Source organism: Trachypithecus francoisi, unplaced genomic scaffold, assembly GCF_009764315.1.
Source record: "Trachypithecus francoisi isolate TF-2019V2 unplaced genomic scaffold, Tfra_2.0 Lachesis_group13, whole genome shotgun sequence".
Lineage (NCBI taxonomy): Eukaryota > Metazoa > Chordata > Mammalia > Primates > Cercopithecidae > Trachypithecus > Trachypithecus francoisi.
This window is the reverse complement of record NW_022681458.1, coordinates 94,594,009-94,613,767: the sequence shown is the minus strand read 5'-3', so window position 1 is coordinate 94,613,767 and position 19,759 is coordinate 94,594,009. Positions and strand designations below refer to the sequence as shown.

The window sequence follows — 19,759 nt, the reverse complement described above, 5'->3', positions numbered from 1 at the left end:
ATCATGCAAATCATACTTGTTCTCTTTGCTCTCCAGTTATGAATTTGTTACATTTTTGCATCTGATTATTTCCAGTGGTTTGGTTTTTTTTTTTTTACATACTCTTTGGCAATGCTAATCTGCAACCCCCTACTCCCTTAAATCCTGTGGGTAAATAATGTTAATCTTCCAATAGGAAGAAGTGGAGTACATTATCATTTTAAGCACCATTTATCCAGCCTACTTATAAATAAAGCTATGGAGCCACCTTATACATTTGAAATTCCTTAAAGACCCTGGCTTTCTATTAAAATGTACTTTTATATATACTATCTGTGAAGAATTCACTAAAGCATGAATCACCTTACAATGAGAAGCTAAAAATGTATCAAAATGAACATAAGTATAGGTAATCTATATCAAACGTACTACATCTTCCAAGTCTAGCGCATACACTGGTATAAACTGTATTACAATCCAGATTAGTTTGAAATCTTGTTTCAAAACATTGCTCAGTATTAAGTCTCAGTAGACAAACAATAGGACCACATGAGAAACTGTTCAGCAGGTGGCTGAGGAAATCTTCCAAAGGTTCAAAGTGGTCCTCCAGAGACTGTTATACTCCCTTAGGTATTTACTTCAGGGAAGGACACTATTAAGGGACACTTTTGAGCATAAAGACAGGTGAACTCACAAAGTATAGGCAGATACACATTTGATTTTATCTTCTAATCTACAGATAATCCATTAGAATAAAAATGTAATGAATTCATACACCTTTCAAAAGGAAAAACTGAAGAAGTAGCAATAAAGTTATAAATTATAATGATCAAATGAAATAATTTAAATGAAGCTTGTCTGTGTCTGAAAGACACAGGGACTTGGCAAGTGGTCAAAAGGAGGCACAATGTGCTTTTAACTTTGTAAGAAAAATAATGTTCAGTTCTATATTGCCAAACATTCTCTTTTTGCTATATAAATCTTCTAATTATTGACCAAATGCTTTACTGAAACTCCGCTTCTGGCCTTTGTTTTGGGATCTGTTACTTTTGTTGCCACCTCCTGATCGCTGTCCTCTCGGGCCTCTACTGCCTTCCCGCTGTCCTCTGAATCTTCTGTTTCCATCCCGCTGTCCCCTGAAGCCTCGACTGCCTTCCCGCTGACCCCTGAAGCCTCCATATCCTTCCCGTGGTCCTTCCAGCTCTGGTTGCTCTGTGGCCACAGAGAGCTGCCAGCGTCGTGAATCATGCCATTTCTCCTGTATTTCTGTTACTGATGCGGTAGGTACATCAAAGCAAACACCCAGTTTTCCTTTGAGAAAAACCATTCCCTTCACTTTGGAATCAATCTCCTCGCCCAGCTGCTCTTTAAGTTCTTTCCAAGCATAACTAATATTTGGCATTTCAATTGAGCACTGCAAGATCATGGTCACAAAACCCACATTTGAGTTGATCAAGGAGCGCTGGTCTACAGACGTGGCACCTGAAATGTGGGCCAGTGCTGCTGCCAGAGCTTCCACAGCCCCCTTCTCCTCTATCAGCTTCTCAGCTGATTGCTTGAAGTGACTAATGGCAGTGGGAGGCACGGAATCCAAAAGCCTGATGGCATCTTTGCTGGAAGCTTTTATTATTTCTGTTGCAGAAGGAACACCTATTCGTTTGAACTTAATTCCCGCTTTTTGCTCCACTTGACCTAATTGATATTCTTCCTTGTGTTGATAAAAGCAGATGCACACCCCCGTCCTTCCAGCTCTGCCAGTCTGCCCGGATCGATGAATGTAGGACTCTACATCCTTTGGTGGAGAGCTTTGTATAACCAAATCAACTTCAGGGATGTCTAACCCACGTGCAGCAACATTGGTTGCCACCAGAACTCCAAAACTACCATTTCTAAAACCTTTCAGGGTGATTTCCCTTTGCTTCTGTGAAATGTCTCCATGCAATGACTGGGCATCCTGCTTTATAGCTGAATTCTGGGATAGCTCCTGGGCTTCTTTCTTGGTTTCACAAAAGATGATAGTGCGTCCTTGATGACCACTATATACTCGGATGACATCCCCAATAACTGCTGCCCTCTGAGTCCAGTGGCACTTAATAGCCAGATGCTCCACAGTTATTGCCGTTTTCTGAGTCTTTTTACCAATCAGGTCCACCTGCTCATATGTAGATTTCATGTATTTCTTGGCAACATTAAATACCCAGTGAGGGCAAGTTGCAGAAAAAAGCAATGTTTGGGGATTGTCTTCAGAATCTGTCTTGTACGCCACACTTAAAATTTCTTCCACTTGATCAGCAAATCCCATATCCAACATCTGGTCCACTTCATCCAGGACAACATGCTTAAGTTTGGTGAGATCTAGTTTGCCACTCTGTATGTGGTCTTTGATACGACCTGGTGTTCCAACCAGGATATCAATCCCATTCCTCATGCGTTCAAATTGACCTCCATAGGGAGTTCCACCATAAAAACAAGCCACTGACAGCTTTTTTGTGATGTCACTGAAGTCTTTGCTTACTTGATTTGCCAACTCTCTTGTAGGTGCAAGAACCAGTACCTGAGGGGGACGGCCTCTCTTCCTGTCTTGCAGTTCCCCATGAAGTTTCTCAATCAAAGGGATGGCAAAGGAGAATGTCTTCCCAGTTCCTGTCCGTGCCTGTGCAATTAAGTCCTTCCCACTATAAACATGATGGAAAGTCTTTGCTTGTATAGGAAACAGGAAGGTCACTCCTCGGCCTTTGAGAAGCTTAATAGTTTCTTCAGAGATGGGAAAATTAGAGAAAGCGCCTTCTTTTTGTTCCACAGGTATTTCCTGATCTATATCACTGTTACTTTCTTCACTGGCAGCTTCACTGGGGTTACAGTCAAGTTCAGGATGAGGAAATCTGTTCTTCAGTTTGGGGCTTTTCTCTCCAGTTTCTCCATTCATTTCCTTTTCCTTCTTCATCTTCTTCGGCTTAGGAGCATCTATTTCTTCCTCAGAAGGCTCCTCATTTTTTGTCACTTTTTTGGTTTTAGAAGAAACCGCTTTCTTTTCAATGGGCTCCTTTTTCTTTCTCAAACTTTTGGTTTTAGGAGAAATGTCATTTTGAGATGGCTCGTCTTTCTTTTTTGCCTTTTTGGATTTAGGAGAATTCATGTCAACTTCAGAAGGCTCTGCTTTCTTTTTAACTTGTTTAGCTTTGGGGGAAACAGTTTCTTCCTCTTCTGCTCTCTCTTCAGTCTTATTAGATTTTGGCTTCTCTTTTTTCTCTTTCTTCTCGGTTTGTTTTCGCAGTGTCTCCCCTTTTTTCATTGCGGCGTCTGATTCCAAACTGGCGTCACTAGGGAGTTTCCCCGGCATCTCCAGCGCAGGCTGCCCAGGCCAACCAGTCTTCTCAACCGCGTGGAGAGGAAGAAGTCATAAATATTTTAAATAGAATTTACTCATAATAGCACATGACTCAAAAACCAATTCATTAATTTTATCATTAATCATTTAATCAGAAGAATTTGGCATTTGATGTTATTCAGCAAGGTTTATGAAGAATAGCTATTTACTTATTTTCATGGTGTCACTTCATGTTGTTTTGAGTATAACTTCAGAAATTCACATTTGGCCGGGTGCGGTGGCTCATCTCAGCACTTTGGGAGGCTGAGGCGGGTGGATCATGAGGCCAGGAGATCGAGACCATCCTGGCTAACACGGTGAAACCCCATCTCTACTGAAAATACAAAAAATTACCTGGGTGTGGTGGCGGGCACCTGTAGTCCCAGCTACTCGGGAGGCTGAGGCAGGAGAATGATGTGAACCCGGGAGTCAGAGCTTGCAGTGAGCCGAGATTGTGCCACTGCCCTCCAGCCTGGGCGACAGAGTGAGACTCCGTCTCAAAAAAAAAAAAAAAAAAAAAAAATACACATTTAAGCCAAGCACAGTGGCTCGCGCTTGTAATCCTAGCACTTTGGAAGGCCAAGGCAAGAGGATCATTTGAGCTCAGGAGTTCAAGACCAGCATGGGCAACAAAAGGAGACTCCCATCTCCATGAAAAAAATCAAAAAATTAGCCAGGCCTGGTTTGGGCGCCTGTGATCCCACCTATACAGGAGGCTGAGGGAGGAAGATAGCTTGAGCCCAGGAAGTCAAAGCTGCAGTGAGCCATAATTGTGCAATTGCCTTGCAGCCTGGGCAACAGAGCGAGACCTTGTCTCCAAAAAATTAAAGTAAAATAAAATACCCATTCAACACTTCATAAAGTAGTGAGTTTATTCTTAGGTTAACAATAATGTCAGTAAAGCAAAATGAGAAAAAAAAAAAGGTCTGTTCCATTAATTAGCATCCTGTTTTAACATAAGTTTAATTTTTATTTTGCTGCATTTATTTATTTTAGGGGTTCCTTTATTAATCCAATTAAAATGTGTCTGTAAACCACTTAGTAAATAAAACTGTGATTAACTTTATAAATAAAATTTAAAGTTAGCATATTAATTTTCTTAGATGCCCTATCACACTTTTTCAACACAGAAATCATCAGAGATTGTGAGATCATCAGGGAAAAATCTAGAGCAAAAGGCTCTTTTGCTGTTTTATCAGCATGCATAGTCATTGGCTTCTTTTAAAAACCTCTTTCATTTCAGACACATGTGTTGCTAAAATTTTATAAGCCTACATGGTAAAAAATCAGAATGTGAAATTATATTGACTAATTAGAATATGCACAGTCTTTCGGAAGTATTTAAGCACCTACTGTATGCTAGGGATTATACCAGGAACTGGGAATATGACAAGGTCCTGCTGTTAGACTGTTTACATTCCAATGGGGAGAGCTAGTCAATAAACACACAAATGATAAGCAATCATCATCATCATCAGATAATAAAAGTATCAGTGAATTAACAAAGTGTGAGAGAGTACCCCTAGAGTTTACATTACGGTCTTTTTGAGGAGATGTTGTCTAATTTGAATGCTGAATGGTTAGAAGAAGCCAATGTAAAGAAGAAAATCCAGTTGCTAAAATTCAATCCACCAAAAGCCATTTCCAGAGATTAATTTGCGTATTTAAAGGAATCAGGAAACTGAAAACATTGGTGGAATCGTGGCAGGTATGTCCCTCAGAACATACACACATGCACACACACACACACGCACACAATTTTGCATCTTGTTATTATTGCTACAGAACTGTTTGTGAAATAAATATAAATTAAGTCCTAAGTATAAGACCTATTGTGGATCCTGAGTCTTAGTAAGATGGAGTTACCTTCATATCACAAGATCTTTTATGTTTTGACCTATGCTTATTGGGCTTAAATGAAACCATATAAGCAAGGTGGGTCTTTGGAGAGGTGAGGCAAGATGCTGTGAAATAGGTACTTCTAAAAGCATAGTAATATTAAAGTATTAAATTTGGAAAGCAGGAGAAGCTTTAGTCTTCATAATATTATAATTATAAAATTATAAAAGTAAAGCCTGACTACATCTTGGATGAGTCTATATAGAAGGTGAAGTTATCAGAATCATGAAAGCAAGTAGAATCGATTTTAATATTTAACAAAAGAAGGTATGCTTCAGTTTCAAAAGTTTAAGAAACATGGCCTGAAATGCTTTCCTAGTTCTACCCTCCTAGCACTTAAAGAAATGTAAGGACCCTAGAATTATGCAATTCTATGTTATCAAATAATTTTAAATGAGTTATCAAGATGGGCATAGATATATGTACAGGAATATTTTTATCAGATTTATTTGTCATTGTGAAAATTTGGGAGAAAAATCTATGTCCACCAAAGGAAAATTAGTAAAGAAATTATATATACATTTATGACAAAGTTATACCCAACAATTAAAGATCATGTTTTGGAAAAGTGTTTAATGTCATAGTAAAATGCCCAGGAAGAAAAAAAGTGGTAATGATTCAATATTTAAAAGACACACATTTACAGATAGAAAATATTTTGAATATTCAGAGAACAATTTGGCAGTATCTGTAAAGTTGAAAATGTGCAGATCCGTTAACATGATTATTTACCAATAGATGAATAGTTGTATAATCATGTGATAGAATACAATTTTGAGGTTGAAAATTCATGAATTGGAATCCTGTATCTGCAACAGAGATAAATCTGTATACCTCAATAGAGATGGCTCTCAAAACATGTTGAATTTTAGAAAAGCAAGTTACAGAATTATATGTACCATATACCAGTATTTATATAAAATTTCAAAATACATATAACAGTAAAATATTGTTTATGTATACATATATAGGAAACAAACATATTAAAATATGACCTGAAAGGATACAGACAAGAATCATAATACTGGTTGCTTCTGGGGTGGAAGGGAGGGGATTGGGCTGAAAAGGAAAATGGCATGGGGGTGGGGGTAGTATTTAACTTCATCTGTAATGTTTTCATCTTATGTTTTAAAATAAGCAAAAATGACAAAATGTTTACATTGTAAATTTAGAGTAGTGGACATTGTTGTTTACTAAACTCATTTTTTATGTAAGCTTTTAAAACTTTCTAAAAACAAATGATTGAAAAAAAGCATATCAATGGTTCCACAGACATTTAGGATTTTTTTTGTTTCTTTGAAGAATGTCATTGGTATTTGATACAGATTGCACTGAATCTGTAGATTGCTTAGGGTGGCATTGTCATTTTAGCAATATTAATTCTTCTAATCTATGAGCATGGAATAGCTTTCCATTTTTTTGTATCCTCTTCTATTTCTTTAATTAGAGTTTTATAGTTTTTTTGTATTTTCCATGGTTATTATTCAGCAGTGAGATTACAATTCAGTATTTATTTTCATCTTCAAACTTCTCTGTATTTTCCAAATTCACAAGATGAATGTTGAGAGAAAAAAATGCCACTTAACAGATAAATGATAACTATATTGGATTTTTGCTATGAGGGCTTCCTAAGACCCTTACAATTGTGCTGCCTCTGGAAGGCTGAAGTAGCAGCAAAAAAGGGCTGATCCTCCCATACCCCATCCCCAAACCCTGAACAAAAGAAATTAGAGGGCTGGCTGCCTGCAAGATGTAAAGCTGTGAAACCAGCCTTTTCTTGGGAAGAGAGGCAGACGGATTAGGGTGTCAGTCTTGATCAGGCATTAATCTTCAAACAGACATCAGAACAAGAACCTAGAGGGTTTACTAAAAAATAGATTGTCCCACGAGCTTCTGATTCATTAAGTCTGAGATTCGGCCTGTGAATTTGCATTTTTGACAAGTTCCCCGGTGTTACTGGCAATAATGATGTTTGTCCCAGAACCATGTTAGAGAACTGCTGGTTTAAGCAAAACCCAGCCATCAGATATTGGTATTTTTGATTACTGAAATGTGAGGGAAGCATTTGGCAGCAATCACTGCAATGTTATTAGATGGCAGATCCACAAATTACTTAATGGAGTGAGCCAGCCAGTCTCAGGGAAGTTAGAGCCACATTTAAGAGGAGGCTGGAAGAAAAAAAAAGATATCAAACAGAAAGCTGAAAAGTAGGGAAAATGGGAATGGGCCCAGTGTAATGATGAGACCACTGAAGAGATTTCTTTGGAAAAGCAAGGTAATAAAACAGACATGAAAAGGAACTATAAAAAAACAAGTTTGGTCATCAGAGTCTGTTGCTATTTGACAAAACTAGGGGTCCAGGATGGCACAAAGTTCATACCACTTTCACAAGCACTAGAAATTCCATGAGGCCACAAACTCCTTGTGAACAGGGATTGACCCATCCTCATCCCTCCCGTCCTCTTTCCTTTCTGTTCTTCCACATTGAGTAGCTCATTAGAGCCAAATATTACACTGGGCTTTGGATAAATAGCATTTTGGTGTCTTAATTCAGGCTGCTATAACAAAACACCATAAACTAGATGGCTTATAAACAACATAAACTTTTGTATCATAATTCTGGAGGCTGACAGGATTAAGGCACTGGCAGATCCAGTGTCTGGTAAGGGACTACTTTCTGGTGCATATGGTCTTTTTGCTGTAAACTCACATGTTGGAAGAGAGCTCTTTATGGCCTAATGCCATTCATGATGGCTCTGCCCCCATGACCTAATCATCTCCCAAAGGCTCTATCTCCTAATACCATCACCTTGGGGGTTAGGATTTCAATGTGTGGATTCTGGGGGGAATACAGACATTCAGACCACAGTACTTACCATCTTTGTACTCCCAGCACCTAGCATAGTACCTAGCACATATAGTAGCTACTCACTAACTGTTGAATGAAATGTGAATAAACACAGACATGAACAGCAGGAGTCATGGTCAAAGGTATAGTGAGTGGAAGATGTTATGCCTGCAGGTAGGACATTTCTGTGAGAAGCATAGCACAGTGAACTGGAGCCAGTGATGCAAATTACCAGCTTGAGACCCTATTGGGACTGCTACTACTTGGTACTTTTCTTTATACTCCAAAATTTTTCCCAGGAAATTTTTGGTATTTTCCCCATTGCCTGCCAGTGTTTGCCACATTCATACCCACAGTTCCTTGCTTTCAGTTGTGAGTAAATGCTTCATTACAACACCCTTAACCTGCCTCAGAGCCAAGGCTACAAAGAAAGCATATACCTGAATATATGATGCCTTTTATATATCAATATACCTGAATGTATGATGACCTTTACCACAAGATGGTCTCCTGCTTTCCTAAGGAGAAATCCAAAACAAGGGTTTGGGCCAACTTAAATATACAGACTTTTAGGAATGTAGTTAAGTAGTTATGTGTCTATTTACAGTGCTTAATTTGTTACTTGATTAAGTTGTACATGCGTATTTGAAATGCATGTTGTCTAAAATAATGCATTAGTTTTTCACTTACATGTTTTTAAATGATTTTAATTTAATACTTTCATATGAATCTTAAGTCATTTAACACAGTTTTTCAGAGTGTATCATCTTCACTTCCATTTAAATTGTTTGAAATATAGTACCTTTTGAATCTGTGGACAATGCTGCCACTGAAATATTTATCACAAACCACAAGTCCCATTCATTCAACACTATGATAATTGTTTTTCATCCATTCTTTAGTGTAGTTTCATGAATCCCACAATGTAACTATATACAGTATATGAAATTGGTCATAAAAAGGCTTCTTTACAAAAACAAATAATACTAACAACTATGAAGTTGCATTCTCCACAGGACAGGATACTAAATCTTCTAAAAATTTACTCGCCATGATTTTTTATTTAATAGCTCAATCAAGATAACCTTTATAAGCATTCCACACTATCATTGATTATGGCAGTTTCAAGCTAGTATCTCCTCCTTAAATAGCACCTCATAAGTGAATAAGGGAATTAAAAGAGCACCCCATAATATAAGGAATTTTGTAAACTCTTGACTATAAAGCTAATTCCACTCATATTCAGTAATATTGGAGGGAAACCGCCTCTTATATTTGGAAAAGTACTATAAATTTATTTCCTTCTAACTTTTTATTTAAAAAAAATAAACGTTTTCTTCTCTAGACTAAAACTGTATAATGATTAGAAAAGAAAAGTGAATCAAAGGGTTATATAATATTAAGAAGTTATTAAAATATGATTGGATTAACACACAACTCTGTAGTTTACAGGTCATAAGAAGTGATGGATATATTTTTATGCCAAGTTAGAAGGAGGCCTTATGTGTACGTTTGTATGTTTGAGTGTACGTGTATATGTAATACCATAATTATGGGTCTGTCTCCAGTAATTAGAAAGTTGAATATGCTGAAGAGCAAGTAAATTGGTTTAATTGGAGTAAGTGGACTAAGTTGGAAGAAGGAAACAACTTGAATTTGACATATGATTTTGATAGCAAAGGACATCAACGTCACTGGGCACACTTCGTAGTTTATTCTATTTTAAAATTGTAAAGCGTCTCAGTTTTCAACATTAAATATACAAGTTCACATATTTACATATGTTTCAGGCTACATTATTGGAATTTTGAAGTCATGAAAACATCAGATGAACCAACCTGCAACACCTTGGATTCAGATTGGAAGATAAAGAGAAAGTTTAAAGAATGTGGCCTATAAAGGCGGGTACCTGGAAATATTAACCAACTCACACTGTAAAAATGAGACCAGTTTCTAAACAATAGAGATTGTTTTAGTACGACATCAAGGTTCAAGACAAATGTTGAACTAAAAACTTTACACTCCCCACCCCCGTTCACACAGGTACCAGCATTGGTGAATTATGATTTTCCTTAGTCAGAAGCACTCATTTTTACCCATGTAGACCATCCTTAGGAATTAAATATTGGTTATTTAATGTAGATTATAATGGGAAGCTGATTTTTTTCACAATGGCAGATTTCAAGGACTTGGTTCCAAACTGAGCTGAAGCTTCCCAATGAGTTTTGTACAGTCTTGGAAAAGCTGTGCTGCACTGGCCGACTTTTGAAGGCCATCATGCTCTGTAATATAAGGATATCATCTTATTGCTGATATCTTTGGAGAGTCCCCAGCAGACACAGAAAATGAATGGAGGCAAAGAGTGTGACGGAGGGGACAAGGAAGGAGGTCTTCCAGCTATACAAGTTCCTGTGGGTTGGCAGCGTCGTGTGGATCAAAATGGAGTGCTTTATGTCAGGTAAGTTCTTATTATCACCTGTGGTACCTGCAAAGTTGCACTCCAAAGACTAAGGAGAGAACCAAACATGGTGACTGATGGCTCCTCATATAAATGTGAATAAGTGACCTTTGTGCTAGAAACATATGAGAGTTTTTAATTACCTTAGATTTCTAGAGAATTTTTGTGCATTACTTGTTTATGTAAGGTGTCATTCTGCTTATCTCTGTAACAAGAATAAAGAAAAATATGATGATTTCTAAAAGAAACATGCAATCATCATTACCACATTCACAGGAGAATGTAAAATACTTGAAATATCACTTGACTTGAATTACTCTGTCCTTCGGAGTATGTCAGCTGGCTTTTTTGATAAAATTGAGTTTTTATCCCTAGAAAGTTTCAGTTATTAGACTTCTTAATGCCTTCTGTTAATGAAAAATACGTTTCTTTTTTTCTGTATAGTCTTTAATCTATTTCCTTGCATGTAATAGTAAAAGTGAAAAAGTCATGGAGAAGGCTCTGCATCTTACAAGTAAATAGTCATACAAATAAAATGCCTACTCTTTTCAATGTCAGTGCTATACATCTCTTATAGAACAAGTTGAATGGAATGATTAAACTGTTGAAAAGAAGTTTTAGTCTTACTTATTAAATAGTTGACATCTAAGTTCCCTACTTCATAGTTTTTCTGTAAGTGTATGAAAGAAGATACCATAAATCTTTCTTTGTGATGTAATGAAAAACTTTTAGAAACAGACTATAACTGTTTAAAAGGTATCACATTCCATTATTAAATGGATGCTATTACTTTCAGTGTGACTATTTATATCCCAGCTTCAACAGAATTTGCCAGTCCAGCAAGAATGTATTTATAGAAATGAGATATTTTTGGTTATGTAAACACAGACTATTTTATGGCATAATAACTCAGAAAGTCAGTTCAGATTCTGTCTTGAGTTTGTTTGCTTGTTGTATGTAAGGCATTTCTTGAGGTAAATCTAGTTACCAATTAAAAGCATTTTGTCACATAAATTTTACTTCTATAATATTAAAGATGTGATCCATATTTATTGGGGTGAAGGGATAAGAAAGCAGAGAATATGAAGCTCATCCCATCGTAGATAAGATGAACAAGCACACATGAGATAACTTCTTCAGAGTTTCTATTGCCAGTGCTGTTAACAAACTACCAGAAATACGTTGTTATAAATATAATATAGCAAGTTATCTGTGTTACACATTTATACTTATGTTTGTTCTAGTTTGTAAAGAGCAAATGTATATTCAGCATAGAACAAAAGACTCTAAAATCTGGATAATATTTTTTCACTTCATTTTTATTCCTATGAAAGATAAACGAGCTTTTTCAATTTCTGCAAGCAAAAACCAATTAAGTCTGGGAGTCAAAAACCAAGTTAAAGTCTAAGAAACTGTTGGTTATCGTGTTCATGATTTTCCGAGTCTGACTAGACTTTATACCATCTGATATCCTTGTTAGTATGGGTTCTCCAACTTCAAATCTGTATACTGATAATTATTTTGGAAACAAGCTTTCCTAGATTAGGTAAAACACTCTCAAATTAAATTAACCAGTATAGATTTAATTTGTTTGTATATAACTAAATTACTACTTGAACATGTATAGCTCCTTCTATAGCTCCCTGCTCAATGTGCAGTTTGTTCATAATTTTTAGGTTAGTCTCCAGCTGCTCCTGCCTCAGCGTGGCATTGAGGCTACACATTAAATTTTCCACCTACTTCCAATCTTCTAAGCTTTATCTATGCTGTAAGTTTTTTAACTATTTTTTCCATTAATTATTACTCTGAGAAATTAATTAAACAGATACAACTGAAAGAAAGAACCCAACTGACTTATTGAGAGGAAATGTTTTTAAAGCGTCTGGAGTACTTTAATAGAATTAAGGAATTCTTGTCTTCAGGTTTAATTTTACAATTAAATTCCTCTAGGATTCAGTCCATATACTTTCTTCTAAGTTTAAATGTCGGGCAGTTCCTTTTCACCAAATTCATGAATGCTTCACATGAAAAATCAACAAGATATTACACTTTTTTTCTTGTTGTTTTTGAGACAAAGTCTCACACTGTCGCCCAGGCTGGAGTGTAGTGGCGCATCTTGGCTCACTACAACCTCCGCCTCCTGGGTTCAAACATTTCTCGTGCCTCAGCCTCCCGAGTAGCTGGAATTACAAGCACGCACTACCATGCCTGGCTAATGTTTGTATTTTTAGTAGAGATGGGTTTTCACCATGTTGGCCAGGCTGGTCTCAAATTCCTGACCTCAAGGGATCCGCCTGTCTCAGCCTCCCAAAGTGCTGGAGTAACAGGCGTGAGCCACTGTGCTCGGCCTGATTTAATTTTATTGAAATCACCAGACCTGCAAAAATATCTTTTTGCCCTTCCCTGCTGTGGTTGAACTCATCACTAAAATGAGAATTCTCTGCATATCACCTGAAAAAAATTAGCCTAAGTAAATGAGTAATTTGACAAAGTTGAGATTTTTTGTTTAGATTTTCTACATGCCGAAATTACTTTCATAACTGTCCATAAATAAAATATGAATTGCATTTTAAAGCTGGTTCACTTATAGATTTAAAAAATATTACTTGTGTTTTTGTAGAGATAGAATAATCTGTGTACAGTATTGTAATGTTTTTTATATGAAATGGAGATTATTGTTTTTGGATGAACTTGATCAGAGGGCTTAAGTGAAGGTTTGGTAAATAGTCATAAATGAAAGGTATTCTCAAGTGAAAAGTATATAATTTCAAAGCATAATATGCATTTAATTTAAAACATTGACATTAATATAGTCCTAAAATGCAGATTGTCCATCTCACATAAAATATAACTCCCATTGTAAATAAAAATCAGAGACATCTCTTGTCATTTGAATTAGTACCTAGTCTGTATTGATGAGTATTCACATATCTTACTGACTTTTGTGATCTGAAACTTAGTAACATTGAAGCACCTACACAATTACTAGCCCAAAGACCTGCAAGGCATCTTTCTGCTGCCTAAAACCCTATTTCCTCAAAAGTTTCCTATCTTTTGTCAACTCTGCTTAATTTCTCTCTCTCTCTCTCTCTCTCTCTCTCTGTAGAGTTTGACTCTTCAGTGTATCTTCAGATATAACTGATCTATTATATCTTTAAAGAAACACACGGGTGAGGGGGAGAAAAAAGAAACCTGTTTTCACATAGGGACAACTTGGTTCTAGATTCCAAGATAAACAGGGACTTGTTCACTCCAACTTTTGTGGACTTGCCAACTTTCTGGTTCGAACCTCAATATGTTTCTAAATTTCAGTTTTTCCTCAAAGAGCTTTAAAAGTAGACATTCTAGTTTAAAATGAGAGTTGTTGCTATTATGTAGTTTTCTTGTTTATTCCTTTCTTGCCTGCTTCTGTCCTTAAGGATAGCATTTTTACCACCTTTAGTCTACTCTTGGTTTTCAAAATACTTTTATTTAATTTTCTATGGAGATCTGTATTTTTCTGAGAAATATTTTGGTTCAAAAGAAAACACAATAGTGTTAAAGGCTATAATTTAGTAGCTAACATAATATTGACAAAGAAAATGCTTTTCCCTAGTGGGAAAATATCCCATAAAGGACAGTAAGACTATAAATTATGCCTTTTTTCATATAATATGTGTAGTCAAAATTATTTTCCTGATGTTTTTTAAACTATTTTTACAGTCCCAGTGGGTCTTTGTTATCTTGCTTGGAGCAGGTTAAAACATACCTGCTTACCGATGGAACATGCAAGTGTGGCTTGGAATGTCCTCTTATTCTTCCCAAGGTAACCATTTCACAATAGATCTACAGCAGTATTTTATTTTTTAGGTGTTTTATACATTTGTCTTTCTCATTTTGCATTTTATTTTTTATTACTTCTCCAATCATACATTTTAATTCTTTATCTAATTATCATATTTTGCATGCATTTTGGAATACTTAAAAATTGTGGAAAATAATTCATGTCTGAGAGTCATTTTCAAAGATGTCAAATCTATATTCCTATAAATATTTCATTAAAACCACCTTTGTACCTTTTCATTAGAGCTGTATCTAATACTGCTCAGCATTTAATAGTGCAATATTTTCTCTCATTACTGTAACTGCTCAAATCTGCAATGTTATTGTTAGCACTGGCATTGATAAATCTGCCACACAGATTCTCAGAATCACAAAACTGAACCCTCATAGCCAAAATATGAAACTGTTTTACTAATTTGTAAGGTGAAAAGTAAAATCATGTAAAATGGTAAAATATTATTTGCTATAGAAATAGGTCATTATTTGGTGAATGTCTATTATAATACTAATTTTAAAAGTAAAGTTTAGACAATTTTTCCTTTTCATTTGTGTGTCACCACATTCAAAGAAAAGGATTTACATAATAAATAAATTTTTTAAAAAAACAAGTAATAGATTTTCAAAATCAGTGACAGGATAATATTAACATAGTAATAAAATGAAGGCAAGGAAAAAGTTAAATGTAGAAATATCATAGCTTTTTGTTTTGTCTTTTTTAAGTGTATTTCATTTGTTTTTACACTGTTAGAACATCAGGAGGTATCTAAAATTTAGAACATTATCAGATATTATACCTTTTCATATGTTTATCTTGGCTGTCTTAGAATTAGGATAATACTCATTATTTGCTTTGCCACCAAAAGCTTGAGTTCAGCAGAAGTACTTACTAAGTTATATAAAGTTGCCTTTCTTAAAAACTTGAGAAAGTTTTATTCAGATTTATGGCTTAATCTATGCACAACTTTTTTTTTTAAACAAAGGGATCTTTTTATTAAATGTTTTTACAGACATATTCTAAACAAAGGCTGTGCTTTTTCCAGGTGTTTAATTTTGATCCTGGAGCTGCTGTGAAACAGAGAACTGCAGAAGATGTTAAGGCAGATGAAGATGTCACAAAGCTATGCATACATAAAAGAAAAATTATTGCAGTGGCCACACTTCATAAAAGCATGGAAGCCCCACATCCTTCTCTGGTGCTCACCAGTCCTGGAGGAGGAACAAGTATGTAATATGGTGAAAGGTTCAGGAATTCTCCTCTCCCTAGGGAAGGAGTTACTAGAAATCATTTTGCCAAGCTTTTTCTCATTCTACTTTTCAAGCATGCACAATGCTTTTAAAATTCCGTATGTTCTATCATTTTATTACAAATAGCAAACTAGTTCTGAAAAAATACAGTGATTTCCCAAAATTTCTTACCCAGAACATTCAGTTAAACAGGCAGAATAAACACTAATTAGTACATACAAATGCTCTGCAAATGTGTAAAGCTGAGCTAACAAATCTTCACTTGGTTTTTAAGAAATAAATGTAGCCTTTTTCCCGGGGGTGGATTGGAATGTGTGGTATCAAGTCCCCAAAAGCAGTGTTATTCTTTTAGTTATTTGTCAAACACCTACTAAACAGAAATCACCTTGCTGAAAACTTTTTATATCCCTACCACCACATATGCGCATGCATGGGGGCTTTCTTTTTTAAAGATTTCAAAGCTGCAGAAAAGTTGCAAGAATAGTTGGTGGAGTATCCTTCATCTAAACTTACATTTTGTTGCAGAAGTTACAGTTATTGTGACAATTCAACCCTAAATATTTCAGAGTACAAGGGCACACTCCTACATAAACACAATTTAAGGCTCACATTCAGGAAATGTAACACTGATATAATATTATTATCTAACATGCAATCTATATTCAGATTTCTCCAATTGTCCTAACAGTGTCTCTCATAGTTTCACAGAAATTCAGTCTTGACCAGGTGCAGTAGCTCATGCCTGTAATCTCAGCATTTTGGGAGGCTGAAGTGAGAAGATCGCTTGAGGCTAGGAGTTTGAGACCAGTCTAGGGAACACAGCAAGACCTGTCTCTAAAATAATTTAAAAAGGAAAAAAAAAAAAAAAAAAAACTAGCCAGGCATGGCGGTGGCTCACACCTTTAGTCTTAGCTACTCGGAAGGCTGAGATGGGAGATCGCTTGAGCCCAGAAGTTGGAGGCTGCAGTGAGCCATGATCACACCACTGTGCTCCAACCTGGGTGATAGAGCAAAACTGTCTCGATTAAAAAAAAAAAAAAAGAAGTCAGTCTTTTTAAAGATTTACAATGCAATCAAAGATTGTACACAGCATTTAGTTGTTACATGTCTTTATATCAATTAACATGTCTTTTTCAATTTTTCGTGACATTAAATTTTTTGAAGAGTCTAGGCCAACTTTGCACAATGTTCCTCAGTTTGGATTTTCCTCATATTTATGTTCAGGCTAAACACATTTTGCTAGGAATACTGTATAGATGATGTTAGCTCCTCATCAGTAGACCCATAATGTCAGTTTATCCCATTTTGATAACATTAAGTTTGATTGCTTAGTTAAAACTATGTCCATTTGATTTTCCCATTATTGAAATACCCTTTTCCCTTTATGATCAATGTGTACTCTGTGGAATTACACTTTTTATACTTTGGAACTGAGGAACTTCTCTTTGTAAGGGATAGAATATGAATGCTCTCCAAAATATTATAATCTAATGTTTGAATATTAATTCAGAATAAATATAGCTAAACACCAAAGCATTTGTTTATGAGGGATTATTGATACTTTCCAACGGAACTCTGAAAAATAGGGTGAAGAGTATAACCTGTAGTGATCAGAGAAGGCTTTATGGCAGAACTCAGATTTGGACCAGCCTTAGAAAACAGTAGGATTTAGACATCTAAGGGGGATAGGTAAAACCTTCTCCATAATGGGTGTAGCATAATAAGGGATGTTGTAGAAACTGACTTGAATAGAAGATTAGACTGATGTAGGTAAATTGGGGCCAAATCATTGATTGCTTTGGATGCAAAGAAGAACAGTTGCCATGTCATGCAGGTAATTAAGGATTCACACTTAGAATTCATGTGAAGAGGTGTAACTATGTTTTCTTTTTTTTTTTTTTTTTTTTTTTTTTGCATACTACCATGGACATAATCTTACCTGTGGTTGCTCTCACATCACATTATATCATACAGTTTTACCAGTTTCTAAAGAGTCTGCTTATTGCCTTTCTAAAGACCCTGGCAGAATCTAGATCTGGCTTCTTTGTCATACCTATATATACAAGTTTAATTATTGAAATTAAAGGTAAATATTTAACTAGCACAGGTAATAATAGGTACACCTCCATTCCCTTTTAAAATGATACTCTTTATGGGATTGATTACTTTTACCAGCTTCAGACATAGCATTTATTTTAGTTTCCTAATTTTAAACTATATTATCATAAGGTTGAGATTTGAATACTTAAAAGTTCAGAAGACTGACTTAGTAGTTTTTCACCTCCCATTATTTAAATACATAAGCATCTGTTTCTGTTTATTCTTTTGGAAGGTCTACTTGAATATACATGAAAGCACTTGATGGGTGCCTAGCATTTCCACTTGCCAACTCTGTCACAAAATATCAGCCTTACTTTTGTTTATTTTGTATTTCAGTTGTTTTTAAGAGAGTAACTATTTTTCCCTAAGTTTTGAAGAAATTTTTTTCTGAACCACAGTTATTATCTAAATTCTGTTAGTCGAATATAAAAATTCCAGTGTCTGTATTTTTAATCACTGAACTGTAGATAATTATATAAATACATTGATACCCAAGAAAAAATACAAGTAGGTTGTTTTGTCACTAAAGAGAACATGGTCAGTCATAGGATAATGCTAATGATATTAGTGTTCTCACTATATGCCAAGCATAGTGCCCAGAATATTAATATTTTTCATTTTATTCCTTTAATTACAAACTTTAAAAATCTCTTTTTAACAAGAAAATAAGCTGCAGTTGAGTTTACCTACTGTAATTCTCTCATATCATTCGATCTCAACTTTTCATATATTATATCCAGAAATCATTCTATCAAAGAACCTCTACCATGATAAAATGGGGAAGTCCACGTTTTCCAAGAAAAACATATGTTCACTGCATTCTCTTACTAGTTGAATGTGCCCTATGTAGATTTATTTGGACCCCAGGTTGAGAACCACTATCTCAGAAATTGTTATGATATGATTTGACCTGTATAGTGTCTAGCAGATAGGATAAATATATTTAATCTTAAATGTGTAATTATCCATTTAAGTAAGTGTACCTATGATTGCAGATGAATGTAACTCTACTTGCTAATATAAGTCTCAAAATAGGTATGACAGATGTATAGTTTGAATGGTGCCATTCTCATCTCCTATGCCTGTAACAGACTCATTGGCATTTTCTCATGGAGCCCAGCTAGAGTTCAGCTTCCTTTCCAACACAGCTTTCTAAGCAGCTACCACCAGTTGGTGGGAATTGGCATATGAAACAAATTTTATTTGCCATTTTCATTTTAAAAGGCATAACTTTATAAAATAGTTAGATATCGCAAGGGGCTAAAAAACTGAAATCTAGAATTCTGATGTGATAGAATGAAAATTCTGAATGATGAGTCTGCTTGCTTTTGTTGCCTGTATTCTGTCTGATTTCCAGAAAAACTGAAGGGATTCCAAAAAGCCAGGGAAGGAGAAATGCACTCGTGTAAAAAGAGAATATGCAATTGGAACCCAGTACTGAAGGTTTTAGCACTTCAACTAAATTTTACATGAGAAACCTATCCTAATAAAAGAATTGAAGTTTGTGGCCATACCACCCTGAATAGCCCAATTATCTAATGAAAGAATTGCAGTCTTTTACCTAAGTTGAGGTAAAAGGCTGTGGCTGTTTTTATGACAATGACTAATTAAGGGCAAAGAAATCACAGCGTTAGAAACATGATGTGAAACTAAGCATGGGTTAGTTTGCAATGTCACTGCATTTATTCTTCTTGTTACTCCCATTATAAGAGATTTGGAATCCCATTAGACAGAAATTAAGTCTTACTCTCATAGTGACAATGTTGGGATAAAGAAATATTACTATACCTGTTCTGAGAAGGTTGCAGTAAGATAACAGAAACATTTTTTATAAGGGTGAACATTTTGTGGTGAAAATGGCAATTCATTTAAATCGCCCAAGAAAATATTATGCCACACAGATCACAATTTTCTATTGTAACTGCATTCTTAAAAATTCTAAATCCAACAAAATAGTAATATCACCATTTCCATCTGGACTGCCAGTCTTGATTTTGCATATTCTAAATATTATTAGAATGGCTAATGTCATTATGTATTG

The 19,759-nt window shown here is 35.5% G+C and overlaps 2 protein-coding genes across 5 annotated transcripts in view; one reads left to right on the top strand and one right to left on the bottom strand.

The window, feature by feature from the left end:
• MBD5 (methyl-CpG binding domain protein 5) overlaps positions 1–19,759 on the top strand; it is a 546,612-nt gene that overhangs the window by 480,942 nt on the left and 45,911 nt on the right. For all 4 annotated transcript variants that reach the window (XM_033231571.1, XM_033231570.1, XM_033231567.1 and 1 more), the window contains 3 exons: positions 9,884–10,551; positions 14,254–14,356; positions 15,414–15,594. In XM_033231571.1, coding sequence (XP_033087462.1) covers positions 10,439–10,551; positions 14,254–14,356; positions 15,414–15,594 — 397 coding nt within the window. In that variant the 5' untranslated portion in view covers positions 9,884–10,438. The remainder of the gene's footprint in view (positions 1–9,883; positions 10,552–14,253; positions 14,357–15,413; positions 15,595–19,759) is intronic.
• LOC117095027 (nucleolar RNA helicase 2-like) lies at positions 37–3,395 on the bottom strand. Its single transcript, XM_033231572.1, has one exon. It carries the CDS (start codon positions 3,317–3,319, stop codon positions 968–970), a length of 2,352 nt encoding a protein of 783 aa, XP_033087463.1. The 5' UTR covers positions 3,320–3,395; the 3' UTR covers positions 37–967.

What these genes read in the sequence shown, in the direction of transcription:
- LOC117095027 (XM_033231572.1), bottom strand. Translation starts at nt 3,319, where the DNA reads ATGCCGGGGAAACTCCCTAGTGACGCCAGTTTGGAATCAGACGCCGCA.